This window comes from Pinus tabuliformis, chromosome 3_2 (genome assembly GCF_031772625.1).
Source record: "Pinus tabuliformis cultivar Carrire ecotype Pingquan chromosome 3_2, CPIR1, whole genome shotgun sequence".
NCBI lineage: Eukaryota > Viridiplantae > Streptophyta > Pinopsida > Pinales > Pinaceae > Pinus > Pinus tabuliformis.
The window spans coordinates 1,155,534,424-1,155,558,726 of NC_142302.1; the positions used below are offsets into that span (position 1 = coordinate 1,155,534,424).

The 24,303-nt window shown below is 39.6% G+C and overlaps 2 protein-coding genes across 18 annotated transcripts; one reads left to right on the top strand and one right to left on the bottom strand.

The window, feature by feature from the left end:
- Window positions 1-3,723: 3,723 nt before the first annotated feature.
- LOC149184820 (uncharacterized) lies at window positions 3,724-22,758 on the bottom strand. Of its 16 annotated transcripts, none has more exons than XR_016257322.1 (5): window positions 22,375-22,758; window positions 22,024-22,136; window positions 10,022-10,102; window positions 4,808-4,968; window positions 3,724-4,687 (listed from the first exon to the last, which is right to left on the bottom strand). XR_016257322.1 is itself a non-coding variant. In XM_089417727.1 (3 exons), exon 1 carries the CDS (start codon window positions 5,852-5,854, stop codon window positions 5,135-5,137), a length of 720 nt encoding a protein of 239 aa, XP_089273853.1. In that variant the 5' UTR covers window positions 5,855-5,890; the 3' UTR covers window positions 3,724-4,687; window positions 4,808-4,968; window positions 5,123-5,134. The 16 variants fall into 16 exon arrangements, 1 of the variants encoding a protein (XP_089273853.1); XR_016257331.1 differs by having other exon boundaries at window positions 22,066-22,136; window positions 22,375-22,649; XR_016257332.1 differs by having other exon boundaries at window positions 10,022-10,105; window positions 22,066-22,136; window positions 22,375-22,649.
- LOC149184821 (26S proteasome non-ATPase regulatory subunit 2 homolog B-like) lies at window positions 10,939-13,629 on the top strand. Of its 2 annotated transcripts, none has more exons than XM_089417729.1 (2): window positions 10,939-11,039; window positions 12,988-13,629. In XM_089417729.1, exons 1-2 carry the CDS (start codon window positions 11,022-11,024, stop codon window positions 13,243-13,245), a joined length of 276 nt encoding a protein of 91 aa, XP_089273855.1. In that variant the 5' UTR covers window positions 10,939-11,021; the 3' UTR covers window positions 13,246-13,629. The 2 variants fall into 2 exon arrangements, with proteins under 2 accessions (XP_089273855.1, XP_089273854.1); XM_089417728.1 differs by having other exon boundaries at window positions 11,032-12,074.
- Window positions 22,759-24,303: the final 1,545 nt, after the last annotated feature.

Sequence of the window (24,303 nt, forward strand, 5' to 3'; positions counted from 1 at the left end):
TTTACCAATGTTTTGTCTGCAAGGGTGGCATATACCATCTCACCCGTTTGCTTGTGCAATTCAATCTGATCCATAGGGTGTATGTCTTTTGCAAGGACCTCAAGGTTGGTCCTTATGTAGTCTGCAGCTGACTATGGCTGCAGCATGGTTGGCATGAAATGACTCATTACCATTTTTCCCTCATGTACATCATATGCAGACATCAACCTTTGTTGGTTTGTAGGAGCCATTTTCAACAAGTGATTGTAGAGCTGTATCTTGAGTGGCTCATTCCTCTTTTTGATATCAATAAATTGTTGTTTGATGCCTGCTTCAGCTCCCCTTTGGTGGCTTGAGGAGCTGACTTCTCCTCCAACTGTCCTTTCATGTTCCTGCTGAAAGGAACTTGCAGATGCTTCCATGCTTGGTGGGCCCATGCCCAAAGATTGCCCCATAGGCATTTCTTCTTCTGAAAGGGGATTTAGCCTCTGTCTTTTCTCCCCTTGAGTTGTGGATGTGGTGAGGGGAGTCTCCTACTCTCTATCCCTCTTCCGATTTCTGTCTTCATTTTGTGGGGTTTGGAGGACCGAGGCCTCCACTGTCATTTCTTGCCTAGGAGGCACAGTATCTTGTGCCTGCTGCCCATTCGATATTGGGGCTTCAGCTGTTTGTTCTTGCTGCACTGGCTGCTCCTGTTTTTGTTGTTCTTCTTGTTGCTGTACTTCTTCATGAGGTGGCTGTTCTGGCTCCATCTGTTTCTCTTTGCCTTTGCTGGAAGCCTGATAAGTAGCTTTGGCTGCTTGCTGATGTGCTGTAGAAGATGAGGCAGCTGTTCCAAGTTGCCTTTGATATGAAGAGGAAACCTGTCCACATGTTTCCAAGTTAGCCTCTTTTTCAATATTCTTTGCCTCTCTTTGAATCATTTTCTCTCTAGTAATTGCCTCTTCTAGGGTGCCCTCTTTCCAACTTAGTAGATTGGCATATTTCTCAATATGAGGTAATCTAATGTGAGCATAGCCACCCAATTTATGTTTTACCCTCCTGAGAGAAATGAAATGATTAGGGTCATAAGGTACCCAGCGAAAACTGGTTTCCAATCGGAGGGCCTCTAGCATGCCATCTGCTTCCTTCCATCCCTCCTCCCTTATGTTGTAAAGAAAAGGGCCTAGCTGGTTCCTGACTTTTAGTTGCACTTTCTTGTTTTTACTATGGAAATGGATTTGGTCTGCATTTCCAAACTGCCTAAAATACTCCAAGGCAAATAGTCTCATAGGGACATATCTTGGCAGCCTATAAGGGTTCAACTTACAGCCATATATTCGGATTACTGTATGGTGTTGGTAAAAGTACCAATCACCAATGCTGTAGGACTTAGAGAGATGGAGAATTCTTTGCATTTCCTCGGTCAATCTCGGAGGAGGAACACCAAATAACAAAGTCATAGCTAGATGAATGAAAAGGTCTATGAATTCATAGTATGTGTATGGTGAACAAGAGGTATGATGAAAAACTGAAGTCCAAAACACAACCGACCTTGGATTTCCCTGGGCATCAAGTTTCTTGAGAGGAATAGGGAAACTGTCAAGTTGATAAAATAAGAACAGATGATATATGTATGAGGTGTATCTAAACACCTTTTCCCTTTCTAGATTCATCAGTTGCTCATGAATCTTGTTTGCAATGTATTCAGCATAGTCATAGTGCACAGCAGGAGGCTTCCCAGGAGAAAATATGGACAGCATGGCCATAATGGTGTTATCAACATCCTCAACTCCCTTGTAGCCCAGGACATAGCTAATCAAATCTACAAGCATTTTGCCCAAGTCATTGAGATATGGATTTCCAATAGGAGGCGTTCTCATAGCTTCAGAGCTTGGCTTAATAAATAACTGATTAATTTTGATGATTTGGGCACTGGATAGGTTTCCCCCCTTCTTTTATAAATCCAACATCGAGAGAGGAGTCAATGGTCTTGCAGTGTGAAAGTGCAGCATCTCCTTTATGGCCTCAGGGGTAATATGGAACAAGACTGAGCCTGTGGGATTGAGAACAGCTCTCTGACATGGATCATAGCATTCACAGCATCTATGGATCAAGTCTGGAAGGGATTTGACTTGAGGAAGGTTAAAAATGGGCAAATTGGAGTCCCAAATCCCCAAGATATCAGCTCCACTGAGGTGTTGGGCCTTTAACTCATTCAGCAGATGGATGTTAAATTTGGAATTCATTGGAAATGAGTCTATCATCTGATAATCTTTATCACCCAGGGCCTTCCATTCTAACTCTCTCTGTGGGGCATTTAGAGGTGGGATATTTAATGCTATTGGTGCCTCCATGGCTAATTGGGACTCTGATTTGTACGTGAACTGGTGTTACTGAACAGAGCAACACAGAGGGCTATCTCTGGAATAGAGAGGCGAATTGCAAAGGAACAGAGGGTAACGGGTAGTGATAGCAATTGAAATACTGCACAGAGGACTGCTAGAACAAATTCCAGGCTTAGTGAACTCTTTCCTTGGTGAATAAATGGAGCTCGGGTCTTTAAGTTCACGAATGCGCGAACTAACTGTGAATTTAGGTAAATTTGGCTAAATGCAGGTTCTGCAGAGGAATTTCGACCCAACAATTGAAAATAGACACTGGCACCGGGGACTGACTGGTAAATACAGTGCTTTCTCACTCTTTTTAAGCTAGCTTTGGACAATTATGGACAAAACCAGGCGCGGAGGGAATGATTTGAATAAATACCTTGTGAATTGCCAGCAATGGTTACAAATGCAGGTGGATTCGACATGCCCACGGTCTTTGTAGTGATTTCTACAGGTTGGCGACGGATTGGTCGTAATTCGCATGCAGGGGGAGCAATAGTTGTTTTTGCAAAAAGTGAGAAAAAACGCAATTCTCGGCGAAAATATGGACTTTTGGGTCATTGGCGCCTTTTTTGGATGACGTCAGCATGACATCATCAGGTGGGGTCAGGGTCAGGTGACGTCAGCATGACGTCATCGGGTGACGTGGCGGCCTGTGAGTGGTCCACAGGGATTTCATAGGTGGCGGACATGTTGGAGCATTGGCGGACGGGGGCGCTGATGCGGCGGCGACATGGCATGATGTGAGCGCGACGTGGCGATGACGAGGACATGATGTGAGCGTGACTGGTCAGCGGAAACCAGAAGTGGTAAGTGGTAAGTTCTCGGACGGCTTTGGATACGGCCGTGGTTTTGTCAGAGGGCGGCCCGAGAGAATATGGGGGTGACGCGTGGCAAAGGCCTGACGTCACCCTCTGACAGTTTCTCGGGAGGTAACTTACGGTCGTCGGGGCCGACCCGATATGGATATGGGCCGTCGGATGGGAAAACCCAGATCCGACGGTCGACGGGTCAATCAGATGCCAGGGCGATACGGAAGCGGGCGGGCATATAAAATAATATTATTCGGTGAAATTCGCGCCCGACAAAACATTGGAAAAGTGGGTTTTTTAACTGTATTACGGGAAAAATGGGTTATGCACAGGTTTAGTCACAAAACCGAATTAAGGTTATTAATCCAAGCAGATTTTGGATTAATCCCAGGATTAATATATCAACGCTCTTTGGGTCGCGCTCTAATGTTTTAGCGCTTAAACCATTTAAAACCAAACTTAGAGCTATAATGCTCGGGGAAGGGGATACATAGGTATTTTGGTGTTTTTGCATAATTTACATAGTAATAGGGGGAATAGGGTGTATAGGGATTTAAACTAGCATTTGCACCCAGTGTTGCAAAGGAAACGCCGTAAGGCATAGTGTGTGGAAGAATATTGAAATGTGAATAGGTTTTTGTGGGTTTTTTTGGAAGCAAGGGTCGATGAATGCGAGCTTTTATTTGGGGGAGCGATGCCGGAAACCGTTGAAATAGAATGCAAGCAGCCATAAATATGCATTGAACCTGTTTAGAGACCTTTGTTTGTTGTTGGAAAAACTGTGGAGTTAAAGGTGAAGATAAATGAATGAGTCCATGTGAACAACAAACGGGCAACCATATTGATTTGGAAAGGGGTATTTAAGAAATCATTATTCAAATGGGAAATTAAATTAATATGCGAACAACAACCGAGCAACCATATTGATTTGGAAAGGGCTATTTAAGAAACCATTACTGAAATTGAAAATTAAATTAATATGAAGATATTTTGAAAACATGTATTATAATCATTAAAGTCAATTGATTTTGTAAACAAAATATGTTAAAACCCATTGACAATGAAATGGTTGTGAGGAAATAAACTATCAAAATGGCATTGATGTCGAAACATCCCTTTTTTAAGTTTGAAACGGGAAACACAAATAGTTGGGAGGACATGAACTATCAAAATGGTATTTGATGTTGAAACATCCTTTTTTAAGTGTGAAATGGAAAATACAAATATTGTATTGTAACATCCTTTTTAAAGTTTGAAATGGAAAATACAAAGTGTGATGTAACATCCTTTTTAAAGACTGGAATGGAAAACACAAATAGTTGTGAGGAAACAAACAATGAAAACGGTATCCGATCTTGAAACATATTTTTTCAAGTTTGAAATGCAAAATACAAACAGTGAATTGTAACAAAAGAGGTTCGAGAAGGAATATAATAGTCTAAAGAACATTGTGCTTGTCATTCCATATTTGAAGTTGTATGAAAACATGGCGGAGGCAGCGAAGGCCTTGAAGATGCAGCAATGGGCCTGCAAAATTTATATTTTGTTAGAATTAGTAATATGTAAACCAGTTGCAGAAATGTATTAGTAATACTCTGCAGGTGAGTTGTGTTCAAATGAATCTGGAATGAATGGTAATGAAGTTACCTTTGCTATGGGGATCCATATATTGTTAGTGGAAGATGCATGGTGAATAACGGCATATTGAACACAATTGGAGGTCAATGCACAGTTGGAGATGCAGTTTTTTTGCTTGCCAATCTACATGTAGTTGTGTAGGTATATTATTTCTGAGCCCATGTGGCCTGCTGCAAAAGAAAGAAAAGGTAAGAATGAGATGTATAGACAATATAAAGACATCCTAATATTTGCTTATTTACTAATAATGATTAAAGTTTGTTGTTGTTGAAAGATATGAAAAGTATGTTAATAAAGAGAATGAGGTAAATAAATGGAGGAAACCTTTTGGCGATGTCAAAGTACGGGTTGGAGCAGATTATCTGGAGGCGGCATTGAACGGAGAATTTCCTCCGCGTGTTTTCTGCGAGCAATGTTTTTGTTGTCCTTCATTTTACCGTAACGATCGAAACTGAATGCGGGGTTAATCCGGAGATCTTGCAGAGAAGGCACTCTTGAAATAGCTGTGAATGTGAGACCTTGACGTTCTGTTTTTCCAATGTCAATTGTTGCTTTTGGAAGGGTCATACCTTGAGATTTATGTATGGTTAAAGCCCAAGCCATCTTCAGTGGAATTTGTGCACGACCATTTCTTTTTACTGCTGGAATAGGCAAGTGAGTGGGGTTTCTTTCATCCCAAGGAGGCCCAATGTACTTGGGGAAATCTACGACAACAAATGTTGGAATTTGTGGTGGTGCAGTTGATTCTTTGTAAAAGATGGTTACAATTTTTCCAAGGGAACCATTAACAAGACCGGCTGAAACCCAAAGGTTGGAAGTCAACATAACTTTTTCGCCATTGCATAGCAATACAATTCGCTCAAGTTGCTCATCTTCAGAGGAAAGGCTGGAATATGTGGTGTCATCTTCAGCAATGGATCGTGCGATAGGAGTGTTAAGAGATTTCATCATTTGCTTATTATGGACCGTTGTTTGAGCATTTGTTGGAAATAAATGCATGGAATCATGGAATGAACGTATTTCTTCTTCTGATAAAAAGGAATCTGTGCGCGACATGAGTATGTTGTAGTCATCGATTGTTGGATTTGCATCTCTAATGTTCTATAGAATGTTCCTGAAAGTAACCTGTGCGATGTCGTCGCCTTGTTGACGAAATATTGTGTCCAATGTGATGACTGTGTCGAAGGTGCCCCACAATGCGCTTCCGTGGCTCGTCCCTGCATACAGAGGTATGTCTTTGACGGGTGGTAGCTGACCGAGATCACCAACTAATATTATGGAACAACCACCAAAAGGAGTGTTTCTTTGGTGGGGAAATGCCTCGCGAAGACGTGCATCAATATGGCTGAGAAGCTTTGGCCCAATGAAGCTCATTTCATCGATCAGTATGTATCTTATATGCTTGAGTTCTTCCTGGAATTTTGCAAGAGCACCACCTTCTAACGGCATAAGATCCTTTATAGGAAGGTGCAAAGCAGAATGGATTGTCGATGCTTGTATGTTGAAGGCAGCAACCCCTGTAGGGGCGAGGAGCATGATCGGTGAAGGTTCCAGGCTTGCAAGGCCTATGAGCATATCTTTGATGCAATTAATAAGGAGGGATTTTCCCGTACCAGCAGTGCCTTGTATTATCATTCTGAGAGCGGGTAAATAATCCTTCCTAGAAAAATGATTAAAAATAATATTCAGAGCTTTTCTTTGCATTGGAGATAATGTAGTAAGGGTCGGCAGGGTATGTCGATGTGTTTGAAGAATGCGGTGGATGGAGCGGCTATTCTCAATGAATTGTATTGCATTATTTTGTAGATCCAATGGGATAGTGGTATGATTCCAGTTATGGGTGTCATCAAAGCCACGAAGACCAAGCATGTCAAGGTCATTTATGAGAAGCTCATTTGTAGGGTGTAATTGGGAAAGTAATTCCCATTCATTTATTTCCATGGCGTCTGCTGGATTGGCTTCATTCATAGTTGAGGTATCATTTGCGACAGATTCAATATCAGATGGTGTGCGGTGTTGATGCCAAGGATTGTAGAATGGGCGAAATGTTTGCCAATTTGTGATGAAATCTGCAGCAGAATCTCCTATATCTTGTACGATACGGCGAAAAGGTTTGTATAGCATAAGCTCAACCCTGCAAAAGTCAGCGTAGCAAGGTTCTGTTGTGGATGGTATGGAGGAGTAGCGTGGTATGACCTGAACAATTGCCTTTGTAGGCCTTTGTTTCCATTTGTTTGTTTTGCGACGAGGATCATATGACCAGGATCTTGCCGACTCTATTAGTGATGTGGACTCTAGGGTAGAAGGGCGTTGGATATATGTATCTATGAAGTGCGGGGATGTAGTGGAGGGGGCGTCCGTTTGTGGAAGGCGCATAAGAATTTTTTGGTTTACATTTAAAGAAATGAATGGCCGACTACATAATGTTAACGGTAATTTTTGCAGCATATGGCAGGTTTCCTGGGCTCCAATGTCACGATCAACAAGGGTTTCAGCAAGAAATTTTCGGAATGCGGATGTTGCTGGGTCAGAAATGGGTGAAGCAAGGACAATTCTACGTAGCATGTCGTGGAAGCTTTCAGATTTTTTTTCAGCTTTGGATGCATATTTGGCGATATATTTTTGTACAGCGTGTATGGAGAGAACTGGTTGGCAGTCAACATTTGCACGCCAAATAGATAGGATGGTAGGGTTATGGCTATTGAGTCGATCGTCGTTCCGAGCAGGGGTGTATGTTTTTTGGCCATTGGAATCAATGAATAAGGCCGATTTTGGATGCAATTCCCACGGTGCTTTATAACGACATTGGAGTGAGGATCCATTTTTTCTTAGGCACGTGCTTTCTGAGCATTTTGTGTGACGTTCAACACAATTGACGAGTTGTTCATAGTCACTGAAAGGATTGGTTCTGAAGATTTGCGGTGTGGACAACAGGCAAGGGTCTTCGGGATTTGTCCAAGCATTTGGTTGGTTTGAACTCGAAGGAGCACGAGGGTTCCAAGCGGAAATATATTTGTCGAAGAACTGCCTTGCAATATCGACTGCTTCTGTGTCTTCCCAGTTGAGATTCCCCATATCAGGTGCATTTTCTATCCAAAGGAAACCATGGATGTGCGCAGATCCCCTATGTTGCCATTCATACCTAACAAGAATGCGTTTTTGTAAGATAATTTTGCAATAGGTGAGGAATGATGTTTAGAGTTCTTGGAGGAAAAAAAAAATGCGGTAGAATGCGTACCTGTACCAGTAATCTTTTGTATTCAGGTGTTTCTCCAAGATAATCTCACGAAATGCTGTGAATCTATGGTGCATATATAGCGATGTTAAATGTGGGTTAGAGATAATGTTATCATTTCTCCACTTTTGTTGTTTTCCAATATCAGTAGGAAGGCATCCGGGCATGACTGCATGAAGATCAGGCCATTTTGTATCAGCTGCACTTAATGTGAAGAAGAATGTCGGGCAACCGAGTTGAGATATCATGTCCATTAGCTCATTTTTAGCTTTGTGCCAAAATGACCTTGTTCCACGTAAAGAGCTACCGAAGCGCATGACTTGCTCCGCCAATTGCTCATCTGGAAACTGTTCTAATCGAATGTTCAGTTCTCGAATAGATATTGGAAAGTTATCTGTGATGTTTTTTTTCACAAAAATCGACGCTGTTGCTTGCCTGCGATGCCGCATCATGAGATTATATATGTAATAACGAAAGCGTGGGTGGCTTCCAAATCTGTTATCGCAGTAACGTATGAGATGAAGTGCATATTCATGTAATTGCACTGCTTTCATTCTTGGCTGATTTGGCATTGCAGCGCCTGTTGGGAAAAGGGCGGGGAAAGCCATAGAGAGTAGACCTTCTGTGTTGTATTCATTGACTGGCGATAAACCAATTGTTGGCCACTCAATTGTAGTATCAGATTGGTGGTTGCAAGCATGCAAATAATGGCGGATTTCTTGAATTTCTGTATTTGTATTGGGTATGATGGGTACGAACGATGATGTTTGGGCAGCAGATGGGTCTGCGAAATCTTCGGTGAGCTCATGGGGTGGTTCAAGTGGAAGGCGAACAGTGGTTTCTGTAGTATTGGAATGGTGAAGCGAGGAGGAGACATCGGTGGGGATTGCTGGTAAGGATGCCAGTGCATTGGAATCAATACGAACATTCTTATAGTATGGGTCATTAGCCAATTTGTATTCCAATGCAGCGAGAACGCGATGTCTACTGACAATGAAATCATAAGCCTTATGGTCATTACCATGACGCGTGACAATTAGGATGTCCAAGTGCTCAACACGTCGTGGCAACATGTTTGCGATTTTTGTTATGTCTTGAGGAAAACAAATTGTGTGGCCACTGTATTTATACTGGCCACCACGTGCATGTGTTACCTGCAATATAGGGTTAACCCTAGCAATGAGCATTTCTTCTATTTGCGAAAGAGACGTAAGAGCAGCTGGTTGAGGGCCAGGGTCCATGTTGTTTGATAATGAGAAGCGATGACCCTTTGTTTCAGAGGCACATCTAGAGCAGCAATCCATGTGGTTGGAATTGCGGATATGTATTCCAGGATATGATTCAAGACAAATGGAGCATGGACATTTAGGTGGAAGTTTATCAAGCTTTGAACGGAAATCTCGATGTGCTTGATCGGTATAAACGTTGTTGAAAGCATGTGCAAAGGAGGGGTTAGGGCAATGAGGCATGGCTGTATTTGTTTGAGAGGTTTGTTGAGAAGATAAAGAGCCTGATAATTGCAAGGGAGGATTGTTTTCAGGGTGGGGCATTTCAGACGAGGAAGGTTGGTCACCCTTTTGTTTTTTGTTTTTTTGACATTAAATTAATAGTCTTTGCGAGAAGAAAACCCAACATAATCCACACAATATAATCCTCGCAAGGAAGGTTTTGCAGGGATTTAAAGGCTTTCTTATGCTATAAAATCCTAGGCAAATGTGGGTGCCCCAGCAAATAAAAATGTTTACCATAATACCCACTTACTATTAAGCATTGTCTCCAAAGGAACTTGAACAATATGATAAAAGACTGATCTTTTACTTCTATAATATACATAATGTTAAATATATGAAAAACACTTTCTGCTTGCAAGTAAGACTCTATAGTTGCTGAGTGGCTAATGTACAATTGATGGAAGAGGATTTTCTATCATGCTCCATGGATGAAATAGAAATGAAGCAAAAACTCGGAAAGGGGATTAAGGTTGTTACCGGAGTTGAAGCAATACAGAGAACGTCCAGAAATGTCCTTCAACGCTGAAAGTTGAACAGCAACTACAAATTAGTTTGCAACTGCTTCACACATAGTAAAAAATGGATATTGTCAGATAAAGGCAGGGAGAAATTCAATAACAAAGCAGAGATTAAACTACGTGCAAGATGATCCGAGAACAAGTAGTTTAATATCATCTGTTAATATAATTTGATGGTTAAAAAAATATGTTGCATCATTCAAAAGTTATCAATTCAAATTTACAGATTGAATATGCATGACTTTGCACACTAAAAATAGAATATGCATAACTTTGCAAACTTAAATAGTGATTTCAGAAGTAAAATATATAAATACATTTTATGAGTCAAATTACTTCCAAAGTTAACAAGATTGGATCTCGTTACAAGAACTTCCAGCCACCTTGTTGTAAGACCTTCATATTTAAAAACATTTTACCCTACTTATACTCTGTAATTGAGAGTATAGCTAGAATATAAGGCTGTACTTCGTTACACGGGATATATAAATATGCACATCAAAGCCTGATCGAATAACATGAGAGCATAGTTCAAAACACCAAGTTGAAGCCTAGATTTATATTTAATGTTGCACAAAATTTGGCATAAAGCATAGGATAAACCACTGACAAAGTTAACAAAGCCTGATTGAATAACCTGAGAGCATAGTTCAAAACACCAAGTCGAAGCCTAGATTTATATTTAATGTTGCACAAATTTGCAAATGACAGATATGGTGGAAATTCATATATCTGTATTGTTCAGAGTTTTAAGAAGCACATGTATCTAAGAATCCAGGAACCTGAGGCTCTGGGCTTACGCTATCTTCATCAAGATTGCCGTCCTGCCATTGTACACAGAGATGTTAAGCCTAGCAATATATTGGTGGATTCTGACATGACTGCAAGGGTTGCAGATTTTGGAGTTGCAAAGCTGATTCGAACTGGTTCGGAGGCCATGTCTTCTGTTATTGGCTCCTATGGCTACATTGCTCCAGGTAAAGTAGTTTCAAACTTCAGAACTATAAGTGGTCATTCTTTTTATGGTAACATTAATTTTCTTTTCAGAAACCATATACATTCTAACATCTTAGGATATAGCTTGTTCTTGAATGATACTCTGTCCATCCATTTTATGTTACATGATTGTCTCTGATGTGAGCAATTTACTTACAAAGTGTCTAACATCTTAGGTTACTCCATCAATCCATTCTATGTCAACATGGTTGTCTCTGGTGTGAACAATATACTTGCAAAGTGTCTAACATCGTAGGTTATACTTTGTTCTTGAATGATACTCCATCAATCCATTTTATGTTAACATGATTGTCTCTGATGTGAATAATTTACTTACAAAGTGAGTTAGGATGGTCTAAGTGCATTTTTCTTTCAGTTTCATGATTGTGTACCCTGGAAAATCTAAGAATACAAAAGGAGAATCTTGTATTGGTTTTACATCCCTAAAGCATTAAGATTAGCTGAACACAAAAGTAAAAGGGAATCGGTTTTAGCTACTGTTTGGATTTGAAGAAGGAATTCAGAAATATGAGTATTCTCAGATCAGACAACCTTATGGAAAAGGTCTTATTATTTTTATGTATTTGTAAGTTAGTTTGTGTATCAGATTCTCAGTGATTGATGGGTATGGAGTTGTGTTTAGCCCAGCTTAGTTCAAAATCCTAAATTTGCTATAAGGTAGCATTCATTGTTTTCTACATAGCCAATCAAATTCTTACACAGATTTTCTCTTGTAATATATACCTGAAAGTTATATGTTAAACCTAGCACAGACTTGTACTGTTTCATTAATTGAGGATGGTAGCAATCTATTAAGTCCATGAGTCTGGAAGGTTCCCATAGATGTAATTGCCTTCACTGCTATATCTCTTGGATTGATCTATGTTGGATCTTGCAATGATGAAGTGTCTCAGTCAATTATTATTGCCTTGATGGAGAGAAGTGATTCTGAGCTAGGAGAGCCACTTACTCGATTTCTTTGTTTAGGCCTTGGCCTCTTATATCTTGGAAAGCAGGTGAGTGGATTGATTCTGAACAGAGTCCATTAACTGCCATTATATCCTCCAGACATATATTGGTCAATGATTTGTGCTTACTTTGGGAATATGCTGTAAGAAAAAGAAACATAAGATATGCTGTTTTTTTTTAAAAAGAGTGAAGAAAGAGGTATATTTAAAGGAAAATTATGAAATATTTTACATGAGATCCCGTCCACACAAACTCCAGAGGAGCTGCTCAATTACCAGCTAATACAGTGATTAAAGGGAAGTGGTCCACAAAATAATTGAAAGGAGATAGGACATAGAGGTTTCTGGGAGTGATGACTGATTAGAGATTGCTGATGTTCTCAACTCCCTGGCATTCCCAGAAAAGTGTTAGAAGCTCTATTTAATGTTGTATTTGTACTAACATTGAAGGTTGTTACCGTGTTGTTTAGCCAAGAGGTCGTTTTTAGGAATCTTGTTTGTTGCCATCTGTATGATTTTCTAAAGCACTCAACTATACAAACGTATGCAGGGAATTTATAGTTTAGTAACTTCTAGAAAAATACCTTTTGATAGCATTTTGACAAGGAACAAGTAAAACATTCATTTATATAACATACTGTTGCGGATTCCTGGGTGCTATTTTTTCTGCTTTCTGGTATTTCAACTTTTCCAAGGTGGAAAGATCTAGGTAAGCGCATGTAGGTAATGGTTTAAGCTAAAGATTAAATGAGGGTCACCATGCCGTTTCCAATATGTTGAAGAAGATTTATTGCCAATGATGCTATAGGTATTAAAGAAGTGTTTTGTTTGATTTTTGTGAGATGTTATGGCACTAGGTAGTGATGTATGCCTTGCATAATGTCTGTGCTAACAAGAATACAGGTTTTCCTTGCTTTTGCTCAAAGTCACAGGCTTTTAACTCTTCTCTTGAAATAAACAGGAAAAAGTTGATGCAACTTTGGAAGTAGCAAAGACATTCAATGAGAAAATATCAAGATATTGTCAAGTTACGCTGGAGTCCTGTGCATATGCAGGGACTGGAAATGTTCTCAAGGTAAGAAATGAATTGGCTGAAATGAGACCTGTTCTAGATGAAGCTATTAAAGCTAAAGAACAGATTACAAGAGATTTGAATGTTATAAGCTGGAGACATGTCCTACAATGGTTGAAAAAGAACAACTTGAGACAGAACCTATGAGAACAAGGCAGCTGACTGATGAACTTAATGGTCAAATATCTCAACTTAGTGATGAAATGCATGAAATAAAGGCTGAAAAGGTTAAAGCGATGAATGATCTTGATGAATTCAAGGTCTTGGTCAAAAAATTAGAAAATGAGAGAGCAGAGCTATCTGAATATCTTCATGTAGTGAGAGCTGAGCTGGAGCAAATGAAAAAAGAAGCTGATTTCCACCAAAAACATGAAGAAGAAAGGAATCGATTCTCTGAGGAGAATGCCAAACTTTCTGCAGAGCTATATGATTGCAAGGAATATTTATCAAGGAGGCAAGATGAAAAATCAGAACGTGATAAGCAATTGAGAGATATGGTACTTGAGCTTCATAAAGCTACATCAGAAAATATGAATTTTGCAAGCAATGTGTGCAAGCATAGACATATGTTAACAGAGGTAGAGGGTGAATGCTTTCTACCTATCCCTGAGGCAAGATGCGACTCAGCTTTGTTGCAGAGACAACCTTATGGAAAAGGTCTTATTATTTTTATGTATTTGTAAGTTAGTTTGTGTATCAGATTCTCAGTGATTGATGGGTATGGAGTTGTGTTTTAGCCCAGCTTAGTTCAAAATCCTAAATTTGCTATAAGGTAGCATTCATTGTTTTCTACATAGCCAATCAAATTCTTACAATTTTCTCTTGTAATATATATCTGAAAGTTATATGTTAAACCTAGCACAGACTTGTACTGTTTCATTAATTGAGGATGGTAGCAATCTATTAAGTCCATGGGTCTGGAAGGTTCCCATAGATGTAATTGCCTTCACTGCTATATCTCTTGGATTGATCTATGTTGGATCTTGCAATGATGAAGTGGCTCAGTCAATTATTATTGCCTTGATGGAGAGAAGTGATTCTGAGCTAGGAGAGCCAATAGTGGAGCGTTTACCTGGAGTTCTTTGGTGAAAAAATAAAAACTATGAACAGGAAAAACCATATTAAAGATTTATCTGGCATAATCTTAGAAAATGCTTTTACAGACAAATTCAGTGCATGTATCATTGTAATAGGGATTTTGGCCCTGTTTCCTCCATGACCTCACGTGCAGCACACTCCTCCCAAGTCTCTCATGCACATATGTGCGAATAAACAAGGATTTTGCATTCTACCCATTAATGAGTACAAGGGAAAACAATAAATTTGCAAGAGAGAAAGAACAAACAAAAAAGACCACTATTGACATTGTGGATGCAACATTCACTAGGCTTTGTAATTTGTATATGGATAAGTCCCTGAATCTATGTTAAGTTTGCAACTTAAAGCATGACCAAAAGCAGCACATTGGTAGAATTAAAGCTATTTTGCCACAGTAGTTGCAGGGCACAAAAGCCTCTAAAGACACCAATGCAATGATTTTGAATCAGGTTTGATTTGGACATGGAAGGCTCCATTAAAGATATCCTTGTAAGGAGCTATGTTTGAAGCTCTCAACAGGCTTGATCTGTTTGGCCCCCTCCTCTTGTGAACAGCACTATTGGATCCATTGAGCGGAGGCAATTTGAAGAGTGCCCAAGGACCCAGGTCACTTTGACTGCCATGAACAAAATTATAAATGGATGCCGTACTCATTAGGCGTTGTCTATGGGCAGACCCTAACCCTGGGTTATATATGTTGTGACAGAAAGCAACACAGTTAAGTCCCTGAATCTATGTTAAGTTTGCAACTTAAAGCATGACCAAAAGCAGCACATTGGTAGAATTAAAGCTATTTTGCCACAATAGTTGCAGGGCACAAAAGCCTCTAAAGACACCAATGCAATGATTTTGAATGAGGTTTGATTTGAACATGGAAGGCTCCATTAAAGATATCCTTGTAAGGAGCTATGTTTGAAGCTCTCAACAGGCTTGATCTGTTTGGCCCCCTCCACTTGTGAACAGCACTGTTGGATCCATTGAGCGGAGGCAATTTGAAGAGTGCCCAAGGACCCAGGTCACTTCGACTGCCATGAACAAAATTATAAATGGATGCCGTACTCATTAGGCATTGTCTATGGGCAGACCCTAACCATGCTGGAACCATATGACAGTGAGGAAAATAATAGACAGACCATCAATATACGAAACATTCACACAACTGTAGAATACTATCAAATATGTCACAGGGATTGCCTGTAAGGCAATCTATACATCCTTGACATGCAGATCGAATCCCAGCACTAATGTAACATTGGTGCATAAATCCATCAATCAGTATGAAAGGCACGCACATAAACTTTGCAATTATTCATATTTCTCTAGATGTCATAGCATCAACCATTGAGTAGTAGTCACCATATAGGTAATACCCTGGATTCTTACAGGCTTAAACTTTACAGCATATTGGGTTTTATTCCAACAGTTTGTAGTAGTAATAAAACAACTTACATTGTTACCCAAAATCTTATAGTGAAGTTGTATATACAAGAATTTTAAACAGAGGATATAACAACATGTTATAATAATGCAATTGCTACAGCTATTGCTGAAAGTTCATGATGTAGCAACGTATTAAAAGGTAACAGCATTTTCATATCAGCAGTTTGAAACAATACTTGTCAACTACCTATGTGTGATAGCAGATTGCTTGTGTTCTTTTATTGATTGTATTAACACACTGAGACCGTGCAATACTAGTGGGTGACTTCATAATTCGAAGTTGCAAGGATCACTTGCTGTCACGAGTTCTCTCTATGAAACAAAGATTCATGCTGAATCAATTACTGTGGTTATAACTTGGGCTTTTTCACATAAATAGCAAGAGAGAACTCGTGACAGCAAGTGATCCTTGCAACTTCGAATTATGAAGTCACCCACTAGTATTGCACGGTCTCAATGTGTTAATACGATCAATAAAAGAACACAAGCAATCTGCTATCACACATAGGTAGTTGACAAGTATTGTTTCAAACTGCTGATATGAAAATGCTGTTACCTTTTAATACGTTGCTACATCATGAACTTTCAGCAATAGCTGTAGCAATTGCATTATTATAACATGTTGTTATATCCTCTGTTTAAAATTCTTGTATATACAACTTCACTATAAGATTTTGGGTAACAATGTAAGTTGTTTTATTACTACTACAAACTGTTGGAATAAAACCCAATATGCTGTAAAGTTTAAGCCTGTAAGAATCCAGGGTATTACCTATATGGTGACTACTACTCAATGGTTGATGCTATGACATCTAGAGAAATATGAATAATTGCAAAGTTTATGTGCGTGCCTTTCATATTAATAATTGCACAATCATTAGAAAGAACACATGTTACTAGCACAATTGTAAGAGAATCTCAAAGCTGCAAATTGCCCAGAACAGAGTAATATTAGATCACAGTCAATGTACAAAAGCTAGCAATGTGCCTTTAAATAATTTTGATGTATTCTTCCTATCACACTCAAAGATTATATTTGAGACAGTAAGAGAATTCCCTCCCTAATTTCACAAGGTCTGTTACAGTGCCTGATGGCCCAAACTTGTTAAGACCTTGCATCATTATGCAGAGGTATATTGGTAAATATATTGATTCAAAATCCATTAGACCACCCCCTACTAAATCCAGTCGGAAAACCCTGATTTTAAGGCGTTTAATTCCGAGTGACCTAGATTGGTAATAGCATCAGGTCCCTAATTCTCCTCCCAACCATTGACAGTCTGTCAATAGAGCAGCTGCCACCCCCTAGCCTAGGACCAAACCAGGGATTCCAGAGGTTTTTTCCACCTCCACCCTGCCTATAAAGGTAAGCTTATACCGGGATTCCAGAGAAAATCCTCCTCCACCCATCAGCCATTAAAGGGATTCCAGACTCAGAGTGTCTCCACCCAGAAGAATTGCCGCTTCAGTACCACCACCCTATGTTGGGAATCCAGAGGGTACTATAACTGATTATTCAGTAATGGAAACCAGTGTAGGCCTCCACCCATTAGATACTGAGGGACTCCAGAGTATAATCCTCCACCCTCGGTTTAGCTAAGAACCCTAGAGAACTAAGCAATAACTATGTTTAATGGAAGTCAAAGGGTTTCAAAGTTATTTTGCAATGTTATGGGATATGAGAGCCATCCCAAATATTCTGGAGTTCTTCGGTGAAAAAATAAAAACTATGAACAGGAAAAACCATATTAAAGATTTATCTGGCATAATCTTAGAAAATGTTTTTACAGACAAATTCAGTGCATGTGTCATTTTAATAGGGATTTTGGCCCTGTGTCCTCCATGACCTCACGTGCAGCACACTCCTCCCAAGTCTCTCATGCACATATGTGCGAATAAACAAGGATTTTGCATTCTACCCATTAATGAGTACAAGGGAAAACAATAAATTTGCAAGAGAGAAAGAACAAACAAAAAAGACCACTATTGACATTGTGGATGCAACATTCACTAGGCTTTGTAATTTGTATATGGATAAGTCCCTGAATCTATGTTAAGTTAGCAACTTAAAGCATGACCAAAAGCAGCACATTGGTAGAATTAAAGCTATTTTGCCACAATAGTTGCAGGGCACAAAAGCCTCTAAAGACACCAATGCAATGATTTTGAATCAGGTTTGTTTTGGACATGGAAGGCTCCATTAAAGATATCCTTGTAAGGAGCTATGTTTGAAGCTCTCAACAGGCTTGATCTGTTTGGCCCCCTCCTCTTGTGAACAGCACTATTGGATCCATTGAGCGGAGGCAATTTGAAGAGTGCCCAAGGACCCAGGTCACTTCGACTGCCATGAACAAAATTATAAATGGATGCCGTACTCATCAGGCGTTGTCTATGGGCAGACCCTAACCCTGGGTTATATATGTTGTGACAGAAAGCAACACAGTTAAGTCCCTGAATCTATGTTAAGTTTGCAACTTAAAGCATGACCAAAAGCAGCACATTGGTAGAATTAAAGCTATTTTGCCACAATAGTTGCAGGGCACAAAAGCCTCTAAAGACACCAATGCAATGATTTTGAATGAGGTTTGATTTGAACATGGAAGGCTCCATTAAAGATATCCTTGTAAGGAGCTATGTTTGAAGCTCTCAACAGGCTTGATCTGTTTGGCCCCCTCCTCTTGTGAACAGCACTGTTGGATCCATTGAGCGGAGGCAATTTGAAGAGTGCCCAAGGACCCAGGTCATTTCGACTGCCATGAACAAAATTATAAATGGATGCCGTACTCATTAGGCATTGTCTATGGGCAGACCCTAACCCTGGGTTATATATGTTGTGACAGAAAGCAACACAGTTATACAAAATTAGAGCTATTTTGATGCAAAAGTTGCAAGGTGCACCAGCCTATAAAGATACCAATGGCCTGATTTTGAATCGATTTAATTTGGATAAGGAAAGATTCATTTGGGATAAGCTTGCAAGGAAAGTGTGATGCTGTTAACATGAGAGTATTTATCAAAACGCTTTCAGAAATGAAAGGAGAGTGTGATGCTGTAAACACGCTAGTATTTATCAAAACCCATGGACAAATGAATTTTGAAACATGATAGTATTTATCAAAACCCATGGACAAATGAATTCATGTACTCATTAGGCGTTGTCTATGGGCAGACCCTAACCCTGGGTTATATATGTTGTGACAGAAAGCAACACAGTTAAGTCCCTGAATCTATGTTAAGTTTGCAACTTAAAGCATGACCAAAAGAAGCACATTGGTAGAATTAAAGCTATTTTGCCACAATAGTTGCAGGGCACAAAAGCCTCTAAAGACACCAATTGCAATGATTTTGAATGAGGTTTGATTTGGACATGGAAGGCTCCATTAAAGATATCCTTGTAAGGAGCTATGTTTGAAGCTCTCAACAGGCTTCCTTGTTTGGAGCTATGTTGTGACAGAAAGCAACACAGTTATACAAAATTAGAACTATTTTGATGCAAAACTTGCAAGGTGCACCAGCCTATAAAGATACCAATGGCCTGATTTTGAATCGATTTAATTTGGATAAGGAAAGATTCATTTGGTGAAAAAATAAAAACTATGAACAGGAAAAACCATATTAAAGATTTATCTGGCATAATCTTAGAAAATGTTTTTACAGACAAATTCAGTGCATGTGTCATTTTAATAGGGATTTTGGCCCTGTTTCCTCCATGACCTCACGTGCAGCACACTCCTCCCAAGTCTCTCATGCACATATGTGCGAATAAACAAGGATTTTGCATTCTACCCATTAATGAGTACAAGGGAAAACAATAAATTTGCAAGAGAGAAAGAACAAACAAAAAAGACCACTATTGACATTGTGGATGCAACATTCACTAGGCTTTGTAATTTGTATATGGATAAGTCCCTGAATCTATGTTAAGTTTGCAACTTAAAGCATGACCAAAAGCAGCACATTGGTAGAATTAAAGCTATTTTGCCACAATAGTTGCAGGGCACAAAAGCCTCTAAAGACACCAATGCAATGATTTTGAATCAGGTTTGATTTGGACATGGAAGGCTCCATTAAAGATATCCTTGTAAGGAGCTATGTTTGAAGCTCTCAACAGGCTTGATCTGTTTGGCCCCCTCCTCTTGTGAACAGCACTAATGGATCCATTGAGCGGAGGCAATTTGAAGAGTGCCCAAGGACCCAGGTCACTTCGACTGCCATGAACAAAATTATAAATGGATGCCGTACTCATTAGGCGTTGTCTATGGGCAGACCCTAACCCTGGGTTATATATGTTGTGACAGAAAGCAACACAGTTAAGTCCCTGAATCTATGTTAAGTTTGCAACTTAAAGCATGACCAAAAGCAGCACATTGGTAGAATTAAAGCTATTTTGCCACAATAGTTGCAGGGCACAAAAGCCTCTAAAGACACCAATGCAATGATTTTGAATGAGGTTTGATTTGAACATGGAAGGCTCCATTAAAGATATCCTTGTAAGGAGCTATGTTTGAAGCTCTCAACAGGCTTGATCTGTTTGGCCCCCTCCACTTGTGAACAGCACTGTTGGATTCATTGAGCGGAGGCAATTTGAAGAGTGCCCAAGGACCCAGGTCACTTCGACTGCCATGAACAAAATTATAAATGGATGCCGTACTCATTAGGCATTGTCTATGGGCAGACCCTAACCATGCTGGAACCATATGACAGTGAGGAAAATAATAGACAGACCATCAATATACGAAACATTCACACAACTGTAGAATACTATCAAATATGTCACAGGGATTGCCTGTAAGGCAATCTATACATCCTTGACATGCAGATCGAATCCCAGCACTAATGTAACATTGGTGCATAAATCCATCAATCAGTATGAAAGGCACGCACATAAACTTTGCAATTATTCATATTTCTCTAGATGTCATAGCATCAACCATTGAGTAGTAGTCACCATATAGGTAATACCCTGGATTCTTACAGGCTTAAACTTTACAGCATATTGGGTTTTATTCCAACAGTTTGTAGTAGTAATAAAACAACTTATACCGGTTTTTTCCACCTCCACCCTGCAAAGGTAAGCTTATACCGGGATTCCAGAGAAAATCCTCCTCCACCCATCAGCCATTAAAGGGATTCTAGACTCAGAGTGTCTCCACCCAGAAGAATTGCCGCTTCAGTACCACCACCCTATGTTGGGAATCCAGAGGGTACTATAACTGATTATTCAGTAATGGAAACCAGTGTAGGCCTCCACCCATTAGATACTGAGGGACTCCAGAGTATAATCCTCCACCCTCGGTTTAGCTAAGAACCCTAGAGAACTAAGCAATAACTATGTTTAATGGAAGTCAAAGGGTTTCAAAGTTATTTTGCAATGTTATGGGATATGAGAGCCATCCCAAATATTCTGGAGTTCTTTGGTGAAAAAATAAAAACTATGAACAGGAAAAACCATATTAAAGATTTATCTGGCATAATCTTAGAAAATGTTTTTACAGACAAATTCAGTGCATGTGTCATTTTAATAGGGATTTTGGCCCTGTGTCCTCCATGACCTCACGTGCAGCACACTCCTCCCAAGTCTCTCATGCACATATGTGCGAATAAACAAGGATTTTGCAAGCCTCAAATTTTTTTTAAATTACCAATCATATTGAAATACCGCAAGAGAAATCATGAAGATTATATAGCCCTCTGCACACAAATATGTATAAAACCATATGACATAAAAGAAGCCCTCTGCTAAAATAGATTCAGTGAAGGTTAAGTGTTGAATGTGTAGACTGTACTGTAACCAACACTGCAGATGATTGTGTAAAGAATTTCAATGATATAAGGTGTTCTACGTGTCCATCATTTGATAGTTTTATCAGCGCAACAAGAGTTTCCATAAACAGGATACACAGTGGCATCACATAGAGTAGAGATAGAAAGTCATATACAACAAAATAGAATAATGGCTGAAGAGCTAGAGACAGTGAAAAAACAAAAGGATGCTTTACAGGTACAGCTTGAGGAGGCAGAAGAGAGATCATCAGTAATAAGGGAGAAACTGACTATGGCAGTGAAAAAAGGTAAAGGGTTAGCTCAACAACGAGAAAATTTGAAACAATCTCTGGATGAAAAAATAGTAGAACATGAGCAGCTAAAAACGGAGTTGCAATTACGTGACTCTGTGATTAATGAACATAAGCAGAGAATCAGCGAGTTGTCAAGTGAGCTGGAGCGCTTTGAAAGTCTAGAAACAGATGTATTTTCCTTAAAAAGTCATTGTGCCGAGCTAGAGAAGAAGTTACTTGATAGTAACAATACAAGACAGAGTATAATGAAGACATTAAACATTATTGACTTTACAGATGAAGTTTTATACCAGGATCCGGTCAAGAGTACCTGAATGTCTCAGTCTGCCAGTGACTTGCAAAGCTTGAGTACCTGAATGTCTCAGTCTGCCAGTTCAGTGGTTCAATTCCTCCCCAAATTGGTAATCTGTCTGAGTTAACAACCTGGAAAAACATTGAACAGGAAAAAAAATAAGTTGGGAAGGCTACCTTCCCATCTGAAGCGATTTAAGTAAAATAAAAAAATGATATCAAAGGATTATGTGTGCAGAAGAAGAGGACTTGGATCATAACTGGATACCTGACAAACCCAGAAAGCATGTAAGCTTATAGAAGAGACAGCTATGTAGTATGAACAGTAGGAAAACGTAAACGATGAGGGTTTGATAGCTGTGGGTCGAACCTTAAATAGCTACTAATCCACTGAATCATGGAGGCCAAATAACTGTCGACAAAGAATCTCTGCCAGCATGCGAAGGCAGCAGAAGAGTCTCATCGCAGAGTCTCTTTGCCAGCATGGGAAGGCAGCAGAAGAGTCCGCCTCCGCAGGTCGCAGGTCCGCCATCGCAGAGTCTCTTTGCCAGCATGGAAAGGCAGCAGAAGAGTCCGCCATCGGAGAGTCTCTTTGCCAGCATGGGAAGGCAGCAGAAGAGTCCGCCTCTGCAGGTCGCAGGTCCGCCTCTGCAGGTCGCCTGTGCAGGTCCGCCGCCGCCCCCTCAACACTCTCAAAACCCTAAAAATCTTTAAACTGTTAATCAACGGCTCATTTTTCTCCCATCGTCTAACACTAGATCTAAGGGCTACAATTTCGACACGAAGACATTTTGGGAGGTCCCTCTCAGAGGGAACGCCTTACGGCGTAATAATAGGAATTTAGAAGTTAATATCAGTGGAAGAAGTGGATGAGGAGTGGAAACACTAAGTTTTATGTGAAATTAACTTAGTTTAGGAAGTAGATCAAAATGAAAAGAATTTTACACAAGAAATGTGGCTTTTAAATAAACAAGAACCACCATAAGATCTTGACTTTCTTTCATGAACACAACTGGTAATGGGATGTTAGTTAATGAATGTGAGGGGGGGAAATAGGAAGTTAGACATGCTCCTTTGTATTGCTGCAAGATGATGGAGAAGAGGAACTTCTCTATCCACTGATGTTTCCTTTATGTTAGACCAGCGAAATTCAATTGAAAGGAATGACATTTTTGCAACCCCCTCTACCTACCCATTAACTTGCCTAGCATTTTTTGTTTCTTCATGGAGGGTGCACTTAGACTTGCAGACCCTCATGTGCCTTTTCTTTTCTTTTGGCTTTTTCTTTTGATTTTCTATCTAGAACTACCCTTATTGCTTTCAAGGTCCCAGAGTAAGCAGTTGGGAACCTTAATTCTCTACCTAACTACTGGTCTGCCAAGATTGAACAGTTTGGATAGAATTCTTTCTCTATTCTACAACAAGAAATTAAAACATGGTATGATCCAGATTAAGCTGTTGGATCACCCATCCAAAATTGAGTCAACATCGAGCTATGTACACATATTACCTTCTCTTGAAAATATGGGATCTTTGCATCACCAAAGCAGAGCATATTTGGAACTTTCTTTGCCAATCATGAAATATGAAGCCTATTGGTATAGGTATCTAACAGTGGCTCCACATGGGGATGGTTTTTCCATTTGAAAGACCAAGAACAGTAGGTCAGAATGCCTTGGCCCTTGACTTCTTTCACCAAAACTTGGAGTTTTCCTCCTTGAAATCTCAAAATTGTGCTCTGTCATACTTGTGGAACTTGCTGAACTAAAAGTCCTTTCCTGATTCTGCAAGACCTTTCAAATTGAGCTATTCACATGCTGAGAGAAAACATTATATACAACAGATTATGTATAGGGGAACAACCATGCTATGTTCATGGAAAGTAGTCAAAATAGTGCTTCAACATCCTGCCATTCACAGGACCTTCATCCAAGTCAATTTTATCCAGATTTTTTAGGAAGTAAGTGTTGTTTCCTTGCACTGGTTGGATGACAAATGGTCCTCTCCAAAGGGAATAAAATTTTCCATGTTTTCCTTTATCTTCCCTTCTTGAATCCCACTTAAGGACTTTGTCACCCATGTTGAAATCTTCAGCCTTAGTTCTTCTATCAAAAGCTTTCTTTAAATTTTCTTGTAAAACTTGAACTCTGCTATAAACTTGGTCTCTAGTTTGCTGCAAACATAGTATTTGATTGATCCTTCTTTGCATGTCATTGGGCTCAGCTTGACTTTCTTGAAGTAGTTTCATAACAGGAACCCCTAGTGATGAAGGAAACTTGGCTTCTAATCCATAGACTAA

Coding starts and splice junctions, on each gene's coding strand:
- LOC149184820 (XM_089417727.1), bottom strand. CDS start 5,854: ATGTCGCGCACAGATTCCTTTTTATCAGAAGAAGAAATACGTTCATTC.
- LOC149184821 (XM_089417728.1), top strand. CDS start 11,991: ATGGAGAGAAGTGATTCTGAGCTAGGAGAGCCACTTACTCGATTTCTT. Junction 12,075..12,987: donor TCTTATATCTTGGAAAGCAG/GTGAGTGGATTG, acceptor TGAAATAAACAG/GAAAAAGTTGATGCAACTTT.